This window comes from Neltuma alba, unplaced genomic scaffold (assembly GCF_004799145.2).
Source record: "Neltuma alba isolate B1F8T4 unplaced genomic scaffold, ASM479914v2 tig00012843_pilon, whole genome shotgun sequence".
NCBI lineage: Eukaryota > Viridiplantae > Streptophyta > Magnoliopsida > Fabales > Fabaceae > Neltuma > Neltuma alba.
The window spans coordinates 81,568-95,542 of record NW_021637231.1 but is presented as its reverse complement, the minus strand read 5'-3'; the positions used below and the strand labels follow the sequence as shown (position 1 = coordinate 95,542).

General features: G+C 39.4%; 2 protein-coding genes across 2 annotated transcripts; both read left to right on the top strand.

The window, feature by feature from the left end:
• Positions 1-2,868: 2,868 nt before the first annotated feature.
• On the top strand, positions 2,869-7,718 carry LOC114731769 (endoglucanase 6). The gene is made up of 8 exons (XM_028919026.1): positions 2,869-3,143; positions 3,358-3,570; positions 3,727-3,927; positions 5,544-5,633; positions 5,725-5,889; positions 5,985-6,618; positions 6,712-6,786; positions 6,893-7,718. Exons 1-8 carry the CDS (start codon positions 2,940-2,942, stop codon positions 7,189-7,191), a joined length of 1,881 nt encoding a protein of 626 aa, XP_028774859.1. The 5' UTR covers positions 2,869-2,939; the 3' UTR covers positions 7,192-7,718.
• A 1,225-nt stretch (positions 7,719-8,943) lies between these two features.
• LOC114731707 (uncharacterized) lies at positions 8,944-13,143 on the top strand. The gene is made up of 7 exons (XM_028918940.1): positions 8,944-9,068; positions 9,152-9,362; positions 9,854-10,008; positions 10,523-10,740; positions 11,114-11,717; positions 12,159-12,665; positions 12,741-13,143. Exons 2-7 carry the CDS (start codon positions 9,187-9,189, stop codon positions 12,851-12,853), a joined length of 1,773 nt encoding a protein of 590 aa, XP_028774773.1. The 5' UTR covers positions 8,944-9,068; positions 9,152-9,186; the 3' UTR covers positions 12,854-13,143.
• Positions 13,144-13,975: the final 832 nt, after the last annotated feature.

Here is a 13,975-nt window from a genome sequence, read left to right as displayed (position 1 = left end):
CGCTCTGACATGGGGACGGCCCTTTTTGACCACATCTTCCTTCGTCATTTTCTCTTCCCCATTTTTATCTCCAAATAAATAAAACTTACACATATTTCTCAATGATTCCTGCGATTAAAATAAGCTAGAAAAATGACCAGAGTTATCGGAAGATATTACAGGAGTACCACAGGGCATTGTCGGTGGGCACAAACAAACATAGCGAATTAGAAACAGAGGAGCGATGCATGGGTTAACACTGTGGGTTGTCGGGTAATCGAATCCTGGCTACAGGTCAATCCTCTGTGACCATGTTTCCCAGAACCCAGGTTACACCATTTCTCCACGTATCACTCCTCCATCTTTGTTTTCTTCCCTCTCATTTCTGCGGTACTATTTCCGGTTTTAATTATAAAAGTTAGTTAACTAATTTAAAAAAATTAAAAAAATAAATTAAATTAGTTATTTGTAATAAATAAGTGTCGTCTTTCTTAAAATATTCTTGCTAATCAAGTATATTGGCTAGAACTACTATTATTAGAATGACTATCTTATAAAAAATATATAAATATGATAGACAAAGTGGATTGAGGTATTATATTTGGGACCAAAATAAAAATCAAACAAGATCGTATATTAAGTATCGGAGGTAATATATATACAGCCAGCTATATATGTGTATGTAATCACTTACTAGTCAACTAATTAGTTACTACTTGTGCGTCTACCATGCTAGGGAACTGGCTGCAACCAAATATTCCACGCAATATGCCATGAATGATGGTGTAATTGCATAATCAAATTCAACGCACATCCAATTCTGCTTGGACTTAGTTGGCAAAGCAGAAAATTTCAACTCTGTGCATGTTTTTATGCATCGGAGTGTTTTGTAGACTCAGATTCGTCCATGCACACCTGGAATCCCAGAACAAGTTAAAAGAACTGTAGATTTGGGCTCCATTTGAAGAATTTTTTTGGGGCAGCTAGCAGAATTTGAAGAAACAGAGGCATCTCGGTATTTTAATGAACAGAGCCACTTGTTTAGTTCTGGTTTGGGGTTAACACTAACAGCGGAACAAGTTCCACGTGTACCTTGATCTCATGCAAGATAATGATACTGTTTAGTTTTCGTGCATTCATCAAATTAGTAAGGTGATCATTATGTACTCTGGAACAAAAAATTGGACATTAAGGGTATGTTTGGCTCAATGAGAGGAAGGGGAGGGGAGGGATTTTAATGGAAGGAAGGGGAGGGGAGGGGAGTGGAAGGATTTTAATATTATCTTGTTTGGATTTATAAAAAAAAGAGGGGAGGGGAGGGAAAAACATTTTAATATGGATAATTTTGCTCTTATTTTATTTAAGGTGTGGGCATAATGGTCACAACATGACAAAATATAGACATAATGGTTACAACATGACAAAATATGGGCATAATGGTCATAATATGACAAAATATTGCTCTTTCCCTCCAAATCCTCCCAATTTTGGAGGGGAGGTTAGGGAGGGGAGGGGAGGGGAAATTTTAAAAAATTTTCCCTCCCCTCCTAAAATTTATGTGTTACCAAACAAGGGAAAATGATTAAAATCCCTCCCCTTCCCTCCCCTCCCTTCCAAATCCCTCATACCAAACACACCCTAAAATAAACGAGAAGGCATGTGGGCGGGTAAGGGAACGCAAATTATGGAGCTGCATTTTTCTTGTGCATCGAGCCGCGAACAATCAGAAGAACACGGAACGGCGCCACGATCGTTTGAGTTCTAAATTAACTAATATTTTACCTCTTCATTAAACTGACTTTGACTAATATTTATATTTTACCACTTAATTGGGCCAATACCTAATTGCCACACAAGAAGCAAGTCATGTGCTCTCAAAATGGGGCACTATGGTAATTTCGCAGTGTGGACCTTTGAACCCGAGTTTCGTTTCAAATTCTGACTTTTTGACTATTGTTGTCCCTTTAACTCCTTTGAGTTTATCTGGGTTCTCGAACTTCAGTTCAAAATGCTCCTCAACACCACAGGGTCCACAACCCAAATCCCCATTCAGACCGCTTGTTTGCCCCGAAACTCCCTTTATTTTTTTATTTTTATAGTTTTTTCCCCTCCTACCCGAAAGCGCAGAGCAGTAAATGTTATTTCTGAGTCCTGACTACTGCTTTACCTCCTCACCGACCTCCTTCCTGCAAGTCCCACATGGCATTGTTCCTTTCTCGACCATTTCCAGCCGCTTCAAAATACCCATAAAAAAAAAATGACAACAAAGAAACTTAATTTATTTATTCACTGTCAATTTCTTGGTTCCTTGATACCTTCCTTTTCCGCTATATAGATAGCGCCTCATCCCCCTAGTTTCTCAGTACCTGTACTCTCTCTCTCTCTCTCTCTCTCTCGCTTTGCTCTCCCCAGATCCCTAACCTTACCCGCATTGCCCTTTTATAGTTTTTTCCCCTCCTACCCGAAAGCGCAGAGCAGTAAATGTTATTTCTGAGTCCTGACTACTGCTTTACCTCCTCACCGACCTCCTCCTGCCTGCAAGTCCCACATGGCATTGTTCCTTTCTCGACCATTTCCAGCCGCTTCAAAATACCCTAAAGATAAGGAAATTAAAATAATAAGAAAAATGACAACAAAGAAACTTAATTTATTTATTCACTGTCAATTCTTGGTTCCTTGATACCTTCCTTTTCCGCTATATAGATAGCGCCTCGATCCCCCTAGTTTCTCAGTACTGTACTCTCTCTCTCTCTCTCTCTCTCTCTCTCTCGCTTGCTCTCCCCAGATCCCTAACCTTACCCGCATTGCCCTTTTCTCTCTTCTTTTCCCTGAATTAGTGGGGAGGGCAATGAGCTTCTGCTTCCTGCTCTGAATTTTGCTGCACAGGAAACCCAGTTTCCTCCTTTCTCTGTTTTACTCGCCCATCAAAAACATTCTGCTGTGTTTCATCTTCAGTCATCATGATCCATCTTGCAAAATTCGTTTCTCTGTCTCCTTTTCTTCTGCTTCTATGCTTACCACTGGTTCTTGCCGCTCATGACTACGGCCAGGCTCTGAGCAAGAGCATTCTCTTCTATGAAGCACAAAGATCTGGTATTCTCCCTCACAACCAGAGAGTCTCATGGAGGGGTCATTCTGGTTTGCACGACGGCAAGGCAAGCGGGGTAAGTTGTTTCTTCTGCTCAGTTCCTCCCTTATTCTTAACTACTCCAACAATGTGAATGGATACTCGTATGCTCTGCCATTTCCGTACTGTTTATTATACTCACACTGAAATGAAATTAAATCAAACGGTTCATTAGCAGCAGTTCTCCTTAATTTTCTTTTGGGATCAATACATGTTGAGCTTATGGGGTTCGTTTTCGCGGCAAATTGCAGGTAGATCTAGTTGGCGGGTACTATGATGCAGGGGACAATGTGAAGTTTGGTTTGCCCATGGCATTCACTGTTACAATGATGTCGTGGAGCGTCATAGAGTATGGCAAGCAAATGGCTGCAAACGGCGAGCTTGGCCATGCCATGGAAGCCATCAAGTGGGGCACTGACTACTTCATCAAAGCCCACCCACAACCCAATGTTCTCTACGGAGAGGTACCTTCCCCAATTTTCCCATCTTCAGCCACCGAATTTAGTTTCCTCGCTCATTGTAATTCACAATAACTTGTCGGTTTTAACAAGCTAAAGTTGAACCGCGAGGAATCTTATGTTAGTTGATCTTCTTGTTTTGATAATCCACGATACGATTAGGTGGGAGATGGTAACAGTGACCATTACTGCTGGCAAAGGCCCGAGGACATGACAACCGACCGAAGGGCCTACAAGATTGACTCCAGCAATCCCGGGTCGGATCTCGCGGGTGAAACAGCCGCCGCAATGGCCGCCGCATCCATTGTCTTCCGACGCTCGAATCCGGCTTACGCCGCCGAGCTGCTCCGCCATGCTTATCAGGTCCGTTCGACCCGCGCTCTCTTCTTCAATACTAACTTTTAGCGAAAAGTTGCTGAATTAATCTAATTAATATGTTTTATTTAATCAATTAACTATTTAAACGCTAACTGAGGCCCTACCCGTACAATGAGCCCTTGGTGAAAAGGGGAGAGTGAGAGAGATAATGTGGTAATTAATGTAAAGTAAAAACATAAAGCGTGGTCCGCGTGGGTTAGCATTTTGCAGGGAGCGAAGCCGTTGGGAGTTCGAGTTTTAATAGGCAGTTACGCTTTTACGGTTCTTGTGTCAGTGTGGTTGCTGGAGCACGCAGGACGTGGTAGAGGCACATTTATGGTGAATTCACTTTGGTAGGATTAAAAAAATTAAAAAAGGAAGAATTAATTAGTACGATCGTTTCAGCCTGCATAAGAACCGACACACTGGAGTGGGAAAAGAAAAAAAAGAACAACACTAGTTTCACTGAAAAAAAAAGAAAAAAGAACAATAGCATAGTGCTTTTTTAATAAGCGCAAGATCTTGAGTTTGATCCGCGTGTAATTTTAGAATATTCGTCCTCTAGTTTAAAAAAGTGGAGTTAAAAAAAATATAAGATTCACCTTTTAATTAATTTTATTCCCACCGGGTAAATTGCTAATTTTTTTAAAGTTCTATCTTTGATTTAGATAAAGTTTATCATTTTATATGAATATGATTCAAAGCACAGAGGAAATTCAGGTGGGGGAAAAAAAAAAACACAAAGGAACTTGGGAACAGATAAAGACGTGCTTATCTTTTTTATCTATTATCTTTATTTCTTTTTGTGGGGTCAGAGGCAAAATTTACGGATTTGCGGGCGGGAGTGTTAAGCACTGTTTATACGAACCGAACTGTCTGAATTGTGAGGCCCGGATCTCTTTGCGGTACGGAGCCTAAGGGTATGTTTGGTTCAATGAGAGGAAAGGGAGGGGAGGGATTTTAATAGAAGGAAGGGGAGGGGAGGGGTGGAAGGATTTTAATATTATCTTGTTTGGATTTATAAAAAAAGAGGGGAGGGGAGGGAAAAAATTTTAATATGGATAATTTTGCTCTTATTTTATTTAAGGTGTGGGCATAATAGTCACAACATGACAAAATATAGATGTAATGGTTACAACATGACAAAATATAGGCATAATGGTCATAATATGACAAAAATTATCCTTTCTCCAAATCCTCCCAATTTTGGAGGGGAGGGAGGGGAGGGGAAAATTTTAAAAAGTTTTCCCTCCCCTCCTAAAATTTGTATGTGCCAAACAAGAGAAAATGATTAAAATTTCTCTCCTTCCCTCCCCTCCCTCCCTCCCTCCCAAATCCCTCGTACCAAACACATCCTAACGGTCCTCGTGAACGAGATTCACGAAAAAAAGCCCACTTGGTTAGCACGTGCAAAACTGTCGGTGTTTATCTTCTTAGCGTCTTGGCTTGTCAGATCAGACCCCATATCGAGCTATAACTAACTAGCTAGCTACTAGGTGCTTTTTCTTGTCGGCTAGTGAAACAAGACTGAAAAATTAAGAACAACTAATATAATTTCACACTACATGTCTGTACATGACTCACGAAATTAATCTCACTGTTGTGGTTTTGTTCTATTTCAGCTATTTGACTTTGCGGACAAATACAGAGGCAAGTACGACGGCAGCATCACTGTTGCCAGAAAGTATTACCAATCCATCAGTGGCTACAACGTAAGTAATATAAGCTATTGTCCGCAGACTCTTGTTGCAATTATTTGGTAAGTTCTGTTAGCTGAAGAAATGAGTGTGTATATATGTGCAGGACGAATTACTGTGGGCTGCTGCATGGTTGTATCAAGCAAGTAACAACAAATATTACTTAGACTACCTCGGAAGAAATGGTGATTCCATGGGTGGAACTGGCTGGTCCATGAATGAATTTGGATGGGACGTCAAGTACGCCGGTGTTCAGACTCTGGTAGCCAAGGTAATTTAATAACACAGATAGTTTTTTCTCTGAGGATTTGTTAGACACAAGTGAAAAAAAAAGTGGTGAATTAATTTATGTGCTTCTGATTGCAGTTCTTAATGCAAGGCAGAGCTGGTCATAATGCAGCAGTGTTTGAGAAATACCAAGAGAAAGCAGAGAACTTCATGTGTTCATGCCTTGGGAAGGGAACTCGCAACATGCAGAAGACACCTGGTGGACTAATTTTCCGTCAAAGATGGAACAACATGCAGTTTGTGACAAGTGCCTCCTTCTTAGCCACCGTCTACTCCGACTACCTCTCCTCTTCCCGCCGATACCTGAGATGTCCTTCCGGCAATGTCCCTCCTGCTCAGCTTCTGTCCCTTGCTAAGTCTCAAGTTGACTACATTCTTGGAGACAACCCTAGAGGCACCAGCTATATGGTGGGTTATGGAACCACCTTCCCTCAAAGGGTTCACCACAGGGCCTCCTCCATTGTCTCCATCAAGGTTAATCCTACATTTGTCACATGCCGTGGAGGTTACGCTACTTGGTTTAGCAAGAAATCAAGCGACCCCAATCTACTTACAGGTGCAGTTGTTGGCGGACCAGATGCCTATGATAACTTTGCTGATGAAAGAGATAACTATGAGCAAACTGAGCCTGCAACCTACAATAACGCTCCTCTCATTGGTATCCTTGCTCGATTGAGTGCTGGCCATGGTGCCTATGATCAGCTCCTTCCAGGTATTGCTGCTGTTTTTGTAAGGACTTCTAATTTGTTCGCTTTGTGGATATTTGGTAAGCATTTAATAATCAAGCATAATTTCTTCCTTGCAGTTGCTGTTCCCGCCCCTAAACCTGTTATCACCAAGCCACAACCAGCTCCCAAACCCAAGGTTACTCCGGCTCCAGGTACTTGTTTCGGTCTTTTTTGCGTTATGCATTCATCATAATCACATGTTTTGCTCAATTTTCTTGAGTGAGATAAAAAAAACTGACCTAGGAACCCCTCTCGCAGCTTCATCTTCTAGTCCAATTTCGATCCAGCAGAAGATGACGACTTCCTGGGTTGCCGGTGGAAGAACTTACTACAGGTACTCAACTGTAGTGACTAACACATCTCCCAAGACTCTCAAGTCTCTCAACCTTTCGATATCTAAGCTTTATGGTCCAATCTGGGGCCTCACAAAGGCAGGCGATTCCTATACTTTCCCATCATGGCTCAACTCTCTGTCAGCTGGTAAGAGCCTGGAGTTCGTGTACATTCATTCTGCTTCTCCAGCGGATGTCTCTGTTGCCAAATATTTGCTGGCCTGAAAAACACCAACTTCATCAAAGTGAGGTTGGTTTGGTTTCTGTGGTGTTGTGTAAGAATTGTGCAGCCGGTACGAAAAGTGCAGTGGGGAGAAGCTCTTTTCGTTTTCTTTTTCCTTTTTGAGCCAAGTTTACTTCTTCACTTGTTTCTGTTGCCTTCTACTAGGAACTTAGAACATATCATCTTTAGGCCAAATAAGATGTAAGGTCTGGAGAAGAAAGGAGTGAAGAGACAACAAGACAAGTGCTCATCCTCTTTCTCCTCCATCTCACAGCTTATATATAGAGTGAGCGATACAAGAAAGAGACAGCCACAAGAGAGTGTTGAGAAGTGAAGTGAAGAAAAGAACTTCTCAATATTTCAAGGCGCCATTACTTGTATTTCCAAACAGCTTTGTGCGTCCTTTTGTGTTGTGATGTTGTAAGCTTTGCAACATTCTTCTACTTTTTATGGAAATAGTTTGTGCAATAGCTTTGTACCTTTATGTTTCGTTTGCATACTTGCTTACAATAGAAATTTGTGTTATGCTACGAGTTTGTTCAAAGGATTTATTCGCAAATCTGCAAGCGATATAATCAATTGTCATCCAATTTACAGTTTGCCGGCAATTTCACGAGCAGATCCGGGACTTGCAAGCTAAAACCTTCATAATTAATTGTGATCTTGTGAGCTGCTCGCATCCAGTCAATTCCAACTCATATTGAAATATGGCAATCCAGTAGTCTGTCATTGTTAAAAAGTGAGAGCTTTGCTCTGGTATGCTCATGAAAGCCTTCCAGGGGGTTTGTCTAGATTAATTTTGGTAAAAAGTCATTTAGTTTTGCGAAGAAAAGTCTAAATAAAGAGAAAATGATTTTCGAGAAAAAGGCAATCGAGCCATAAACCATGCTACGCATCATCAAAATGCCTGAATTAGCTTTTTAATTTTCACAAGGAAGTTTGCTGCTTCAGACCAACCAAAATCGTATAATATGGCATGCCATGGCATATCATACGCCGTCACTTATTAATTGCTATTCCCACCAAGTAACGAACTCATTGGCTTCTGTGTGTCGCTGGCCCTTATAATCATTAATCAGTATCATCAATCATAATAAAACTCTGAACCAGCTATTTTATTCATAAACTATAAATTGCATACTTATTTAAAATAAAGATGTGCACTAGGCACACTTCTCATGTTAACATTTCGATGAAATTTGAACCGAGTAAAATTTCTTTTCTAAGTAAATTTCAATAACATTTCATTAATATACTTTTCTGGTTATAAATATAACACTCATTTTGTGATATAAATTACACAATAAAATAGATTTTATATTTAGAATTAATATTAAAAGAACTGGACCGTTTTGATCTTATTGTGTGTTCATATAAGGGGGTGGAAACCCCGGCCAACAAACGGGTCCGGTTTTGGCGCTCATTAGGTGATGAGCAACATGGACCGTCCAGATCTAATTTGGATGGTCCAGATTTAATGTTTTTAAATAGAAAAATTATTTTTTTAAGGAATAATAGTTAAAAGATTATTTTTATTTTTTATTTTATACCCATTAAAATAATTATTTTAAAAAAATGAAATTAAATTTGAATGGTCTAGATCTGGTGTATAAAATAAAACTCATTCCCCAACAAAATTTAAGGGGGCAAAAAGCGATACCTTTTGGTGTATAGAAGAAAAAAATCATTGCGCAACATAAATTTGGACTAGCCAGATTCAATTGAGCCCGATTATTGAGGCCCAAAACTGTTCGGGGCTCCACAGCGGACTGCCGGCCACCTCCAGCGGCCAACGGGGAAAAGTGGTGTGTTGCAGAGGGGAGGCTTCGAGATTGAGATCCTCAAGTCAGATTGAGGCGCCATTTTTTCTGCTTCCTGAGTATCTCCCTTTCGTCTTAATCTACGTTTTATGCCCACTTAGGTAGCTGCGTTGCTTAGATCGGAGTGGACGGATTTGTGCAGAGGTCAAACGGGAGTTATTTGGGGAAAGCACAGAGATGAGCACCCATTTGGATTTGGTGACACTGTGCATGGAGGCCGCGTGTGAGAGCATAGAGAGCGTCGACAAATGGAGAAGGCAGAGGCGTAGTCTGGAGCGCTTGCCCTCTCCTCTAGCCGATGCTCTGCTCCGCCGCCTCCTCAGCCGCCGCCTCCTCTACCCTTCCCTCCTTGAGTATGCCCCTTTTCTCAACTTTTATTTGCTTTTGAAGGTCGATACATAAATTACACTCCGCATTGGATTCCAAAAGTCTCTCTTCAGTCATTAAGAGTTGTAATTTATGTCAATATGTTTTAACTTCTGCCATTCCTTTGCAATGTGAAATCGATGAAACGATAAAGCTATTTAGTTTATGCGTTCTGTTTGACTTTAATTGGTGCCAATCCAGAAGAAATGAAATAAATGTTCTAATTGAGATATAATATGAGGAAATAATGATCCGGCGCCGGGCTTTCTGTCGTATGAATATAACCACAATTTCCAATAAATACATTATCTACCTCGCCCTTTGATTGCTAAAACGAGATGAAAACACAGAATTTTATTATGCTTCATATTTGGAGATGTTCGTTTTCTTCTCTTATCACTAGGCAATGCATGTTTTGGAAAATAAGATTGAAACTGAGTTATTTTCCTATCCAAAATTCCATTTTTCCTATTCGCAGAGTTTTCAAACACAGTGCTGAGGAGATTGATGTCAGAGGCGAAAACTCTGTGGACGCGGAGTGGATGGCATATTTAGGTGCATTTCGCCACTTGTGTTCCTTGAATGTTGGAGGTTGCCATAGAATCACCAGTTCAGCCCTATGGGCCATTACAGGTTTCCTTAATAGCTCTGCGTTGTAAAGAATATGAAGCTATCATATCTTTCGGGTCAAATGGTTAAGCGGTAGTTTATACTAATTCCGGTCCTTAATATAAGAGCTAGTTGACTAATTTAAGTAGATTAAGGAAATTTGTTTAGTTAGTTATTTGTAATATATAGATCTTGTTTTTCCTAAAATACCTTTACTAATCAAGTGTATTAGCTAGAATTATTATTACTGTAAGGACTATTTTGAAAAAAAATGGATAAATATGAGAGAGTGGACTGTGATCTTATATTTAGAACTAAAATAAAAGTCAAACAAACTTTTATATTAAGGACCGGATGTAGTATTAAAGATATTGAACTAAAGATTTACTCTGAACGATTGCTGAAATCATATTAGAAACATTTGTTTAATATGCTTATCTAATAAAGGGGAAACTTTGTTAATATCCTATTGATTCGTGCAAAAGGGGTGACTGCTCGACATGCATGACTGATCCTCCTGATGTTTTATCGGTTTTAGGAATGACTAGTCTACAGGAGTTGGATCTTTCAAGATGCTCGAAGGTCAATGATGCTGCTATTAAGCACATTCTTTCCTTAACAAATTTGGAGAAGTTACACATTGCTGAAACTGGCGTGACAGCCGGAGGGGTCAAACTTCTTGCATCCCTTAAAGCCCTGTCTCTTCTTGACTTGGGTGGTTTACCTGTAAATGATGTGGCCTTAAATTCTTTACAGGTAATTTTCTTTCAGTATTGGATTGATCCAGAAAATCAGGCATTGTAGCATGAGCCATTTACATGTATTTCTAAGAAACTGGTATGTTACTTTTTGATGGACCATATGTTGATTTTGAGCCCAGCGTGTTCTGGACAAAATAGTTTGTTTTACATTTTATTGTCTTTCCTGCTTAGTTTTGATTCCATATTCCATTGCAGGCTTGGGTTTCTATTATACATTGTTTGTTTTTCATTGAGCATGTATTATATGCTTTACCAGTTTCTGTTGGCATTTATCATCAGTAGTGCCAGTTCTCAAATTATAAATATAAGCATAATCGTCTATTCACTTTTTAATCTCACCTCACTCTTTCTTTTTACAACTATATCAGGTGCTGAAAAAGCTACAATACCTGGACCTTTGGGGTAGTCAAATTTCAAATGAAGGTTCTGCCATTCTGAATATGTTCCCCAAGTTAAGCCATCTAAATCTTGCTATGACCAGTGTTACAAGATTGCCTAATCTATTATCTCTTGAATGTTTGAACATGACTAATTGCACTATTGACTCAGTACTTAAAGATGGTAAAGCTCCTTTGGCAAAGCTTGTTCTTTCTGGCGCTACGTTTCTGAACGAAGCTGATGCCTTATTGCATCTAAATACTAACTTCCTATCTTTTTTGGATGTATCAAATTCTTGCCTTCACAATTTCTTCTTCTTAAGTAAGATGAGAGTAATAGAACATCTGAATCTCAGCTCATCTATGATTGGAGATGATTCAATTGAAATGGTTGCTCTTATTGGTGGAAACTTGAAAAGCTTGAATCTCAACGGTACTAGAGTTAGCTCTGCTGGAGTGGGAATTTTGACTGGACATGTTCCCAGCCTTGAGATTCTGTCATTATCTGAGACACCAATAGATGATGCTGCCATCTCATATATTGGCATGATGCCTTCGTTAAAGGCTGTGGACCTGAGCCATACAATCATAAAAGGTATGATCTGTTTGATGTATTTGCTTATGTTTAAGTTCGTGTTTTGCAATATATGCAGTGGCTTAAATATTCCTCTGATCCAGTTGCATCAAGCTGATAAATAGCCTGATATCTGTAGCCATTTGCGGTGCTCTGCTCACATTATCATTCTTTTCAAGTTGATAGGTAGAACCACTGGAAGTGTTGGAACATTTTTGTTTATCCTAAGCATTGACTCGGTCTGAGAATTTTTTTTTTTTATCCTCCACATTTCTTATTATGGCCCTTTTGATGCCTTTATTTCTGCTTTTTAACTTGGAGGAATAATATTTGTTGTTAGTTTACATAACCTTGATCAGATAGTTTCTCTTACCAATAGTGATTTAACAGTGGTGCTGCTTGCTCAAGGTCTGTCTTCTCGTTACTAGATCTTTAAAATTCTTTTCTGTGCTTTGGACTCAGGATTTATGCATCAGGAAGAGACTCAACTAGATGCTTCTCTCTCTCTGACAGCCCTACAGGATCTTAAACAATTGGAAAGGTTGAATCTGGAGCGCACACTTGTTAGCGATGGAGCTTTATGCCCTTTGTCAAGCTTCCAACAGCTGAGATACATCTCTCTGAAAAGCACTTCGCTGGCTGACATTTCCCTATATTATTTGTCAACAATTCCTAAACTGATAAGTCTTAGCATATGTGATGCCATATTGACAAATCATGGACTTGAAACTTTTAAACCTCCGGCGACTTTGAAATCAATGGATCTCTCTGGCTGTTGGCTTTTGACAAGAGACGCTATCTTATCATTTTGTAGAATTCATCCTCAAATTGAAGTAAGACATGAATGGGGTACCGAATTGCCTAATGACCGAAACACGCCTGATCGGCCTACTTCATCTCGATTGCCTTCAAGGTCTGTGCAAGGGATGAAGAAGAAAGAAACCATGGCCGTGTCTCCAAGTTTTATAGGTAATTTTCTTCAGACCATCTTAATGTGGAAGCGTAGACAACCGTATCTAATTAGTTTCATTTGTTCTGAAATAGATCAAAGAGTGAAGTATACTAGAGACGAGTTACTTGCATTGCAGTCCATGTCCTTGGTCAGTGCGTTTGATGACGAGAGAGACACTGGAGTGTCTGAGAAGCGATTAGAGTGAGGTGGGCCATTTTTCTCCCAGACCATTGTATATGTTCGTGGCCTTTATAATTTTGTTCTCTCTGTTCATGTTTGTATCTGCCGCTGACTAATCTGTAAGCATGTCCGCTGTGTATGTAACCCGGTTCAAATTAATTTTTTTCTTGTCATCTTAATTGAGCGCTATTAGTATGCTTGCCTCTCAAGTCTTGATGAACAATGGGATTGTAGATTATATCCTTTGCTGTCAAGTTTAACAAAGGCATGCCTTGGGACCCGAGCTTCCTCTTAAATGCATGATTTGTTTTTATTGAACGTTGAATGTGTCAACTTCAGGACGAAAATTCTCATCCCAACGAAAGATGCCCTATTGATTATTGAGGGATGTCCCGAATTTACAAGGTTTTTAATTGCAGCAGTTTCGTTATCAACATTACGAAGTACCACATCGATTTTTGCCCCAGGGATGGGTTACATGGAAGCAGTCAGACAAGCAATTCAATTCAATTTCGCCTATTATTCGTGTTTCGCTAGTTTCTGGGATCTGAGGAGATGAGATGATCCTATTATGATTTCCAAGTAAACAATTAAAAATGAGACCTTGAACAATGTCCCGTTTTGATCAAGTGCTTTCGGTTTCTTTTAATATTTATAACAGGATTAATACCATTTCTGTTTTCTGAAATTTGACTTTATTTAAATCCACTTAAAGATTTTTAGTTTTTTTTAAGGACTAAAAGCATCAGTTTCAGGCTTTAGAGGTCAAAACCATTCGTTTCATATTTCAGGAATTAAAAATGATATTAATTCTGTATAATATTAATGTAAATTTACAGTGATTGTTATAAAATTACTTTTGTTTATTACCAACCAATTGCGTCAGCCTATTAAACTTCTCACACTGATATTCAATTTAACAATTTTTTTTTTGGGAAAAATCACGAAGAATAGAAGTTCGGCGCAAAAATAGAAGCCAAAACTTGAGATTACTCGTGTTACCGTCAAACCATAGCTTATACATTTAGTACTTTTAGACTGTTCACATATTTTTGCTTCGGTTACAAAATAACCCTAGCACTACAAATTTCTTCTCTTGCAATACATAATCGGTTTACCTGAACGCAGGCATATTTTGGAAGAGAAT